At 37.9% G+C, this 12,417-nt stretch overlaps 1 protein-coding gene across 2 annotated transcripts; it reads left to right on the forward strand.

Moving 5' to 3' along the window:
• The first annotated feature begins 484 nt into the window (after positions 1-484).
• Positions 485-10,515, forward strand: LOC107673826 (uncharacterized). Of its 2 annotated transcripts, none has more exons than XM_016467664.1 (6): positions 485-676; positions 2,797-4,706; positions 5,119-5,212; positions 8,416-8,465; positions 8,634-8,708; positions 9,654-10,515. In XM_016467664.1, the coding sequence occupies exons 2-5, from the start codon at positions 2,799-2,801 to the stop codon at positions 8,676-8,678; spliced, it is 2,097 nt and encodes a 698-aa protein (XP_016323150.1). In that variant the 5' UTR covers positions 485-676; positions 2,797-2,798; the 3' UTR covers positions 8,679-8,708; positions 9,654-10,515. The 2 variants fall into 2 exon arrangements, with proteins under 2 accessions (XP_016323150.1, XP_016323215.1); XM_016467729.1 differs by having other exon boundaries at positions 8,634-8,688.
• Positions 10,516-12,417: the final 1,902 nt, after the last annotated feature.

The following is a 12,417-nucleotide window of genomic DNA, read 5'->3' on the forward strand; positions in this document are numbered from 1 at the left end:
TAACCCAAAATTTATATTTTGAATAAACACTGTTCTTTTTAATTGTTTATTTATCAAAGAATCCTGAAAGAAAGTATCACAGGTTCCAACAACTACTGAGCAGCACAACTGTTTCCAACATTGATTATAAATCAGCTTATAAGAATGATTTCTGAAGGATAATGTCACACTGAAGTGTCGAAAAATCCAGCTTTGCTTCACAGGAATAAATTATATCTTAAAGTACATTGAAATAGAAGAAAACTGTTATTTTTGTTCTGTATTTGTGATCAAATAGATACAGCCTTGATGAGCATAAAAAACAAAACATTAAAATCTTACTGATTCCAACCTTTTGAACGGCAGTGTATATTTTCTTTCCATTGTATGCTCTTATACATTCATGGAGATGAGTACGCCAAATGATGACACACAATAAATGATAAATTGCCTATTTTTACCGAACAATTCGCTTTTATTTTGAAAGCAGTTCTATTGTGTTGCGTATTCCGGTCGCCATGTTTAGCAGGATTCACGCAGTTCAACAGAAGAATTGCCTTGTCCAGCTTTCGCCAGTAGTTTTACTCTTTTATATCATTAATACACGTGTTTTAGACCAAATTAATTTTTTTAATACCCGTGCCTTTGATAATATGCTCAGTAACTCTGGGTATTAAAGGGACGCGTTATTTCTCTGGTAAGTGTCTCCCAGTGTTACATTGACACCTGGTTAGCGTTAGCTGTGGAAGTGAGTCAGCCTCTGGCTTCATCAATATCAATCAATAGATCGATCACAACATGGCGCAGTGCAACTCATGAAACCAATATAAACCGCATTAACAGATACTATTGTGCATCATATTTATTAATATGGGCATACAGAACTACTTTGCTTTTCTGTTTTGGGTTTGTGTGTTAATCTGTCAGTCTGTAGGATGCGTTTGCTTTCAGATTCACGTTGGGAGCACAATCAGAAGAGATTGTATTTTGTTAAGGAGCACTTTTTTAAGTTTACTTCTTAGTTAAGTATTGAAAACATGTACATCTAGCATGTCGGGGTCACATTTGAGTTCTATAAGAAATGACAGAACCGTGATTTCTCTACTTAGTATGAATCAGTGTTTAGCATGATGCATAATTTATTTATTTTGCAGTACAATTGTATAAATGTAACATTCTTAAATTTATAATTATTATAATTTTTTTTAATTATTCAATGTATGTCATGGTTGTATCTGCTGTAGTGCATTTTATTCATTTATGTATTTATCTATTTTTTTTTATTTTATTTTTTTTACTTTAGTTTATGTTGCCCAGGTTATATATTTATTTCTTTATTTACTGTGTGGATTTTTCCTTATTAACATATTGTAATAAGCCAGGCTGTTAAGTCCTGAATGTGATGATTTTATTATGATTATTAATATTATTAATTTACTATGTTGATTTCTTCTTTATTAACACATTGCAGTACACTCAGCAGAGACAATATTGGACAGGTAGTTAACTTAAAAATTATTATACTAATTTGATGATGATAAACTGATGATATTATTATTATTATCATTATTATTTCATTTGTATTTTTTTACTCTTACTATGTTGATTTGTACTTTACTAACATATTGTAATATACCCAGCAAATTGGTCAGGTTATTAAATTATTAGCTAAATTTGATGATTCTATATCATCATTATTATTATTATTATTATTGTCATTTATTTTTACTCTTCTACTATGTTGATTTTATTTTTATTTTTTTCACCAACAGAGTCAAGGTCAGGTTTATTTATATAGCACCTTAAAAGCAACGTGTGCTGCTGACCAAGGTGCTGCACAGCCAAAACATCAGAAGAAAAAAAAATCAACCAACAAAAAGCATTAGGACATACACATTTTAAAATCATTAAATACTAATTATAAAAACAGGAAATCAAGAAAAGAAAGAAAAAAAATACAAAATAATACAAGACATCACCTAACAAAGAAAAGAGAGAGAAAAGTTAAGCAAAAGCCTGAGAAAAAATATGTTTTAAAAGATGATAACTTGGGGGACGATCTGATGGATAAAGTGAAGACTGATAAATTCTAGCATAAAGAGTGTTACAGTAATCCAGCCTGGTTGAAATTAATGCATGAATAACAACCTCCAAATCATAAAAACTAAGAATGTTTTTAAGCTTGCAGAACTGATTTAGTTGTCAAATTTTAGTTCAGTGTCAAAAATAACTCCCAGATTTTTAACTTTTTCCCGGATGTTTTCTTCAAAGGGGCCAAGAGTAGGGCTAAATTATTTAAAAGGGGTGGAGGGCCAAACAAAATAACTTCAGTCTTTTTTTTTATTTAACTGAAGGAAATTATTTTCCATCCAATTCGTGATGTCCTCTAAACAAGCCAGCAATGGGGACAATAAATGGAAATTGATTAATTTAGGGAAATAAAGCTGAGTATCATCTGCATAGTGTGGTATGAAACTTTATGAGACTGAAATATAAAACGAAGAGGGAGCAAATACATGGAGACTAAAATTGGACCTAAAATAGAGCCCTGGGGTACCCCACAAGTGATGGGATCTTAGCTTGATGAAAATTCACCAATTTCCACAAAAAAACTCTTCGTGAGATACGATGCAAACCAATCTAATGCAGTATCACAAATGGCAACCTAAAGATTGAATCTTTTTAACAGGATGCGGTGATCTACTATATCGAAAGTAGCTCTCAGATTCAATAATAGAAGAATAGTACAGTTATCAGAGTCTGCAGAGTCCACATTGGCCAGGTTATTGACACCTAAATTTGCTTGATTTCTTTCAGTTATGGACCCTCTTATCCAGGCTGATGTCATGCACCTTCAGGAGTCTCGTTCCTCAGCTCTGGATCTGTCCGTGGGTTGCAGGCAGAGTCCGTTAAAGACAAACTCCATGGAGGCTTTGGATCTGGTGAAAAAGCCCAGCTGGTGTGGCATTACTTCAGGGAGCAAGAGCATTAACATGTCCGAATCTCGGTATATCACTCGGCCTAGCAAACCGAATTCTCTGGATCACCCAGAACCAGGATTGAAGCATCATGGGACAAGGACTTGTGGCACGTCATCCCGCGTCCCCTACTCTATACCTTTACCACTGATCAATGGCTTGCCATCTGTGGCTCAGATATTGTCTCAGTGCCCACCCACAGACCAAGTGTTTACTGATGACAGTGATTACAGTGTCGAAATGGACGATATGTTGACGCAAACAAAAAAATGTCACAAAAAAGCAGATTCTGTATTAGAAAACAGCACACTGGGAGGTAGGATAGCGCACAGTGTATTAGAGACGCATCCACAAGACATTTTGACCGGTTGTGGTGAAACATACTTGAGTGACACAGGTGTGTCACAAACTAAGGGTTCATCGGGTTTACCTCAGGACGCCAGCGCAGCTGCATACACACTACATTCCACCAACTCAGTGGTTGAGCGAACTGCAATCGAAACGCTCGCATCCGAATGTTCTGCCGCTAAAAAAACATCTCCATGCTCCATCGAATACATCTCTAGTGACCATGACAGTGACATCATTGAGGTGCCAGTAAGCAACTCCAGATGCAAGACGCCTCCAAACTTCTGCTTCCGAACTCAGAGTGTTATAGTTAATAAGAGAAATTGTGGAATACAAAGAAATTCCTCTGTAAAGCAAGAAGTTAAAATGGACTGCTCTCCCAAAAATTTTAACAATTTCTATGCCCTGGATGAACCTGTTTTTGAAGCCCATGATGGCAGGGCCGGCTTTGAATCCAAGTCGTTGCTGTCATGGATGGAGTCGGTCTGTATTCCCATATCTCCAGAAGACAGCGATCAAGACATGGATGCTGCTTTTCCCAAAAACTTCCCATCTACCTCAGATGCAGAAAACACAAGCATCTTCAAGTCTCCACAGAGTGGGGCTTCGTCTTCAATGTCAAGCCGTCCGTGGAAAACTCCGGCCTCGAAGAGCAGGAAACGGGCAAAACCGAGACCCAAACCGAGAGCCAAACCCAAGAAACCCGCTAAGCGGGTGAGAGTGCCACCTGCTGGCAAATCGGCAACTAGCACGGCAAAGAGAAGACGCAGAAAACCTCGATCATCTGGACCTTCATCTATGTTTTCACCTCAAGAGCCGGAGATCAAACTAAAATATGCAAACCACAAAGAAGAGAAGAAAGACACCAGGCCGGACAGCTTCGCCCCGTACATTCACATGGAGTTCTCATCCTGCACAATCATCAATTTTAGGGATGAGGATGTTTATTCGACAAAGAAAGGGTTGCAGCAGGTGGTCTCGGGGGTCATCCCAAAGACGTCCTGTTTACAGCTGGGCCGTGTTGGCTCTGACGCCAGGTTGCAGGTCAGGCATTTCTGCTGCCTGTGCGGAAGGGCTGGCAATGTTGAAGGCCTCGGGGACTTGCATGGGCCGTACCACAACAGTGGAGCTCAGGCCATCTGTAAATCTGACAGCAGTCCTCCTGCCCAAAAGCAGGAACCTGACTGCAGCGATTTGGACTCGGTCTACAGTTTGGAGGATGGTGCATCCCAGTCTGTCAAACGGCAGAGGAAGGAGAACTGCTCAGAGAGCATTGAGGAGTCTGGTGTGTGTATTGAGCACTGGATACATGAGGACTGTAGCATTTGGACTGCAGGCATCTTTTTGGTTAAAGGGAAACTCTACGGATTGGAGGAAGCCATCCGGCTTGCACAAGGAACAGTAAGTCTTTTTCTTCCCCTGTCAGAGTGAACCTAATGAAGAAATGTCTGGGTCATATCAAAATAATTTATATATTGTGTTACGAAAGTGAAAGCTGATTTTTATGATCGTGTTTTTTGTTTTTGTTTTTTTTGTGACATTGTTTCTTTATAAGCTTAAAATACATATTTTTATATATTTTTTCTTTTATTTTAATTACACTCAAACACACTTGGCCCTAATCCTCTTCCGTAAGTTTCTTTTTGGTTTTTGGTTAAATATGTGAATGGACATGTGCTTGACAGATGCTGTGAGATTTTTGTCTCTCTATTTCATATAAAAACTATTATCTGACTATTATAGTTATATATATAATTACACTGCCTTTGAATCTTCTGAAGCTGTAAACTGCTGTTGTGTTTGGTTGTTGTAGGTGTGTTCGTACTGTGACAGGGTTGGTGCCACTTTGGGATGTTTCTTCAAAGATTGCCCCAATAAGTACCACTTCCCCTGTGCCCTGCAGTCAGGTAATGGTCATCAGTTTGCCTGTACGGTCTCTCTCATGAGACCATGCAGACTAAAACCAAAAATAATGCAATGTACATTGTACAAAACTACAGTGTCCGTTTGGCTGAACTGATGGTTCTTCTGAAAAAAATATTTGTTTCAAGGCAGTGGTGAATGACAAATGCATTTCAGGGCTGCGTCCAAAGGCTTAGGCTGCTGGCTTGTTGACTTGCTGACAGGCAGTGAGGTACAAAGGTACCTCCTGAAATTGATTTCGGACAGACTTCTGAGGCAGCATAATGGCTTTGGTGATAACTAGGTGAATATTAAATTGCGATAAAATTTTTTTTATCAAAATATGACATCAAAAGTAAAAAAAAAAAAAATTTTTATAATTATATATTGACACAAACTGACCACGAATCACCACTTTCAGGCAGCATTTAATTTTTAGCTCAATTGTCATGAAATTGAACGCACAGGATATCATAGTCATTTATGCTGCCTTCAAAAATGTATCATTTGAAGGTATCTCAGTAGACTTGATGTGACACGATCTATGGATTTGGACGTCCCTTCCTACCTCCATATCCACTTTATTTTGCAAAGGGAAAGTAAGCTATTTTTTTGAGGATGTGTGAGACTTCCGATTGATTGGCCGCTGTAGATAAATACCTAGAAGGATAACAAAGTGCAGTAAACAGTAAAACTGATAAAAAATGGCAGTTTGCAAAAATCAAGCCACATAACAATCTGATTTTACAACCAAAAATAAGTGGAAGTGAGAATAACACCAGAAGCCTTGCACATACCAGTTACAATTGGCTGCTTACGTTAAAATACAACTAGATACTGCCTGTGGAGGCAGCATTTTTAAGCTTTCAGACCAGCCTAGGTCTCTACTAATGCGCTGATGCAACAATTAGGTGTGTTTCATTAAGAAGACATGCATTGTTGGAGGAGCTTCAGAAACGGTTGGGATCCACTGTTTGAAGTCATTTTCACACTTGAAATAGTTAACCATCAGTCATTGTCAACCCTGTTTATCTTGCTTCACCTTTCATACTGCTCATAATTTACTCTGGGTTAAAGGATCAGTTCACTCCAGAATTAAAATTTCCTGAAAAGTTACTCCATGTGATCCAAGATGTGCATGTCTTTCTTTCTTCAGTCGGAAATAAATTAAAGTGTTAGTTCACCCAAAAATGAAAATCAGCCTGTGATTTACTCACCCTCGAGGCATCCTAGGTGTATATGACTTTCTTTTTTCAGACGAATCCAATCGGAATTATTTTAAAATATTTCCTGGCTATTCCAAGCGTTATCATTGCAGTGGGTGGGTGTTTTTGTTCAACAGTCCAAAACACGTCAAATAAAGTGCGCACATCCATAATAAAATGTGCCTCACACGGCTCCGGGGGGTGAATAAAGGCCTCCTGTAGCGATTCCATGTGTTTTTGTAAGAAAAATATCCATATTTCAAACGTAATAAACACTTCTCTCTCACTTCATCTGACTGTCGTATGCAGAAGCCGTTCCGGCGGATGACGTAGGACGTCGGCGTTGCGTGATTAGTGACGAAAGCAGAGAGAGAACAAAACAAAACGCCGGTCACGAATTAGAAGCACAAACCGAGGATTTGTAAAGAAAAATGCAGGAGGATTTTGATATAAGCCAAGAAGAGACTGGTTTTCCTTTGCTAAAGTAAAGAAACTTTGCTTCCTTTGCTCCTGTAAACAAACTTGCAAGACTAGCATATCTCAGAGGCGCGCGCGCTGTTTATTACGTTTTAAATATGGATATTTTTTCTTACAAAAACACATGAATTCGCTACAGGAGGCCTTTATTCACCTCCCGGAACCGTGTGAGGCACGTTTTATTATGTATGCCCACGCTTTATTTGACGTGTTTTGGACTGTTGAACAGAAACACCCGCCTACTGCAATGATAGAGCTTAGAAGTGCCTGGACAATTTTTAATATAACTCTGATTGGATTCTTTTGAAAAAAGAAAGTCATATACACCTAGGATGCCTCTAAGGTCAGTAAATCACAGGCTAATTTTCATTTTTGGGTGAACTCTAACCCTTTAAGATTTTTGAGGAAAAAATTCCAGGATTTTTCTCCATATAGTGGACTTCAATGGTGGCCAATGGGTTGAAGGTCCAAACTGCAGCGTCAGTGCAGCTTCAAAGGGCTCTACACAATCCCAGCCGAGGAATAAGGGTCTTGTGAAAAAATTGTCATTTTTATAAAAAAATAAAAATGAAAAAATGTATATACTTTTTAACCACAAATGCTTGTCTTGCACTAGCTCTGCGATGCGTGACCACGACTTTACGCATTACGTAATCACATTGGAATGGTCACGTTTTTTCCTAGTGGAAGAAGTCTTTTAGGTTTCAAAAGATTTAAAGGTCCGGGATATGCACATGAATGGACCATTTTAAACAATAAACTCATTCAAAGACATATGAGTTTCATTCAACATACAACTTTTGAACGGTCCACCTTCTCCACACTTGTAAACACTGGGTCGGTACTTCCACCTACTCCAATGTGATTACATAATACTAGTGAACTTATCCTTTAACAATTAATTCTTGGTATGTATAAGCTGACGTTTCACATTGTACATTCCTAAACCCAGAGTTTTCTTTTTTTATTTGCATTGTCAATGTCGTTGATTGTGATCTGATTCAGTAAAAGCGCTAGCATTGCACATCCTCGTATTATTACAGACAGGTCTTTCCTAAATGGACTTTTCAGTGGACTGTAAACGTAAGAATAAAGCAGTCTCTTCTTCACTCCAATTCATGTGTTTTCGACCACCATTTAACATGCACACAAAAGATGAAACTGTTTCTGTGACTGTCCAAAGCACATGAATACGAGGCACACAATTGGCTGTCTGTTGCTAAGCATCTAGCTGTAACATTCTAACACCACATCATTTTAACACTGTACAAACAAAAGCAGTGCTAACTGTGCTCTGAAGCAGGGTTTCATACAGTTAAGAGTGGGGTTTAGAATGACAATAACCCGGGTTTAAGCGCGGTGTGAAAAGCCCTTTTGAGATTTTAGCTCCTTGTAAGGCATCAGTTTGTTTCCCATTTCCAGCTGTTCTGGAGTTTCTCACTCATCTCCATTTTGTTGCACTGATACTTGTTTTTTATGTCATCATCTTGTTGAGGTGCTTTATCTGCACTGTTGTGTCTCCACAGAGAGTGCACTCAATGAGGAGAACTTCACGATAAGATGCCCGAAGCACAAGGTGACTATTATTTTAGCTGGAGTTTCTCAGAAACAATGAGTTTAAGTTATGGAAATGACATGAGTTTGCAGCATAATAGACTGCAGTACTGTGTTTCTCAGCTTTATTGTCTTCCTCTTGCATCATCCTCACTGCTGGTAATGATCACTCATATTTTTGTCTTCTCAGAATAAAACATCCAGAATGAGCGTTAGCAGGTTGAAGAACAGATGACATTTGGGAGGTGCTAATATGTCTTTGAAGGTTTTTTACTGCAAATATCTCACTTATCAAGCCTTAGACATTTTATTTTGCCTTTAGAACTTTATTTTTTGTTTTTCACCTCAAAATCAGAAGAATAACGTTAGTTATATTTTGCTTAAAGAAAATGCGGGCATGTTCTTGACAGGTTTTGTGAGATTTTGCGAGTAGTAATTATAACACTCTGTCTCACTTCAATAAAAGCATCTTTAACTTCTGTGATATTTTCATGAAAGTTAAGCACATTTTTCATTTTGTTGGGTAAGTTGCTAAATAAAAAGTTCTTCATTACTAGCTATACTAATTATATATTTAACAGTGTAACTAATGTACTAATTACTCTCTCTAAAAAGTAATGCATAATTTTTTTTTTCTAAATCCTGAATCAAACTCGACCAGTTGGAACAATACATGGATAGACATGAAACTGCTCTTTGAATTCTTTAAAATAAATGATATAGAATTGCGCAAGTTACTCTTGAACTGGCCAAAGTATTTAAAGGGGGAAAGTTACATTAAACATCAAATGTTACATTTTGACATTAAACCCACTATTGTTTATATATAATTGTTATAAAATCTGTATAGTTTTTAATGGCATTACATTACGTTATATCATTCAGTTCATTCATTCATAATGCGAAAACGGTGTATTATTAGAGGTATTCATAGATCATGGTAGAATTAGTACTGCCCTTTTTTCATAGAAATCCACAAATTACAGTATTTCTATATTTACAGTTACTGTATTCCATAAATTAGATCCAGGAACAGATTTGGAAAACAGTGACATAACATAGATATAATAACACTTCTAATGCAAGTCTGACAGACTCTTGTTCTTGTTTGGTGTCAGTTTTTCAGCATTAATGAAATACTAATTTCAAACACTAAAGCTGTGTTTTATGGTGTAATGATGTTTAATTTCTCTTTGATCTTCCTCTGCAGGTAGACGTCGACAGACGTTGGGTTATCTGGCTGTGGAGTGGATCCCTAATGTGTTTACAGATTGTTCCATTTGAATTAGTACTTCACATATTGAGTGTTTACATGTACTCTCAGGCAGTTGAATGTGCTGCAGACAGCCACTGCCTTGTACCTGTTAACCCTTGGACAATGCTGGATGATTTTCTTCGCATTCCTAACACCCGAGAAATTCAACCGCTGCAGATTTTTACATCTCCATTTCATTTAAGTTTACTGAAGGCCAAATATCTCCTGTCTGCTTCAGGCTGAATCCCGTAAAACCCTTTACAATGTTACGGCAATCTAACCAACAGTGGAGATAAAAACGAGAGCCCCGTTTCATTTGAAGTGAATACAAGCGTATCGAGCAGAAGTGCTTGATTTTTCTCCTTGATTTTCATTCTTGTATGCACTTAAGCGTCTCGTTCATTAAATATGTAACACCAACTGTCCATTCTGTAACAGCGATGTCTTTATTACATAAAACTGAAATGCTGAATGAACTAGTCTCCTCCAGTGGTACCGTATGCACGATTATGTGAACATATTTATTTCTATTTATGTTTAATGCATAGGTGTATATTTATTTGCCAACAGCCTCCTTTAAAAGGACAGAGTGTGTTTTAGCACCTTGTATAAATGCACTAAAGGCACATTATAATTTGATGTTTGTAACAGCTACAGGGTGCTTTAAATATGAATCTGATTTCAGTTTTATTTTGCAACTCGTGGCCTGGGAATCAAGGAGTCACAGCGTCTGTAGGATTTTCCATTTCACCTGATGCCTTGTGATGTTTCGAGTTCTGTTTCTTTCAATAAATGTTTTTATTCTACATTCCTAACACTCGATTGTGTGACGGTCCTTTATTTGGCACTGGAGTCAATCTGTTGATGAACATTTGTCCTGGTGGTGGTGCTAAACAACCTTCAGACCGCAGACAAACTTGTGTGAGCATTTTTTTTTAAAGATTGTCTTTGCTTCTGTTATGGCTAAATGAATCTCATATTAAACAGCAGTAACTGCACACTGCAGCAGAATAAAGCACTCTAGATGTTTACATTGTGAGTTGCACTTACTCCTGGAAAAACTCACCATTACAATGCTACAGGGATGTGGGTGTCACAGTACAGAAGGAGTCCAAAACGGAGATATATGGTTAAGAAGGGTTCTTTATTGAAACAGGTGCTGAGGGGAGAGAAGCAGAGCAAACGGGTTAAATGAAAAGAGTTCCAGAACTGAAGGGATATAGCTTCGCGTAGTGACTGCTTCTTGTAATCCGGTGATTGTGAACAGGTGTGTGAGGTGATTGGGCCTGACGAAGCTGGACTATCCCTGACAGTGGGAGCTTGCAGTGGTGTTACTAATAAGGTTTTCTGAGAGGAGTTGCTATGTGGTTTATAGGGCATTCTGCTGCAGCTGCTATATTGTTTTGAGTGTTTTTTACTGCAATATTCTCCAATTATTGCCAGTGGCGGCTCGTGGGTTTTAAAATAGAGGAGGCACACTAATTGTATTGGTCTGGGGATCCCTGCCGATTATTATTTGCTTAACCACTTTAAAATGACTTTTTGGTTGCTTTTAGTCAGAAAACGACACACATACAGCAAGATAATATAATTTCACTTACCTGGCCTATCACTTGAAGCAAACATCCATCCCTTGTTAAAAGAGCTGACTGCTGTAGCCTATATCCAGCTTCGGTGTGTTCTCCCTTTATTTTTAATTTGTATAGCCTATATACTGTGAATGACAGTTTGGTAAATCTGTTGGCGATCAAATATTTAATATCGCTACTCATAAGTACTTGGTACATTATCAGTGCAGCGGGAGACGTTCAAACTAATATCACGTAATTTACCATGATTGGTTGATATCAGAAGGAGGCTAGCCTCCCCATACGAGGTTTCTTTTCTCAACACTCCTCAGCGCTGAAAGTGAACACTCGATGCTGATTGGCTAATTTTTTATTTTTTTTCCAACGGAGGCACGAGAGCTCAGCTCTCCCCCGGCCTCCCCCTCCCCTTCTCTATCACCTAGTGGTTGTAATTACATCAGCAGATTCGGCACATTCGCGATAGAAAAGACGAGCTTTCCAACTTCAGTAATGTGTTATGGTATTACAGCTGTGAAATTACAAACAAAAAATACACATTCTGAGACATGAACTGAAATGAATTGTGAATTTTATTAACATTAAATCGTCCTCCTCCCATTTTCACCTCAAAATTTTGGGGAAGCTGTGCCTCCCCTGACTCCCCCCACGAGCCGCCACTGATTATTGCTAGGATGTTACCATGGTATTGCACTTTTGGTTACTGGTCCAAATCACTATATGGCCAAGTTCACACAGCAGCAGAATATGGTTGTCTCGTCAGTCCTGTATTCCCTAATATGGTTGTGTTCACACACATATCGGTTATTTATGGGAGTGCAATCCCGTAAATTTTCAAGATCATATTTCCAGTTGAATGGAACCAACTAGCTGTCTGTCGCATTATACAATGCCAACAAAAAAACAAACAAACTATTTTTATTATTTTTATTACATTAAATAAATGCATAAATAAAAAATGGGGGTGTGAGAAAAATGCAACTTTTTACTTTGCCGATATACACCAGCAAAAACTATGGAAGCCCGTTTCCGGCACTGAATAAAAAAAAAAAAAAAAAGGTAATTGCGACTTTTTATCTCACAATTCGGACTTTTTTTCACAGAATTGTGAGATATAAACTCGCAATTGCGAG

The sequence above is a fragment of the Sinocyclocheilus anshuiensis genome, unplaced genomic scaffold (assembly GCF_001515605.1).
Source record: "Sinocyclocheilus anshuiensis isolate Anshui unplaced genomic scaffold, SAMN03320099.WGS_v1.1 scaffold173, whole genome shotgun sequence".
Lineage (NCBI taxonomy): Eukaryota > Metazoa > Chordata > Actinopteri > Cypriniformes > Cyprinidae > Sinocyclocheilus > Sinocyclocheilus anshuiensis.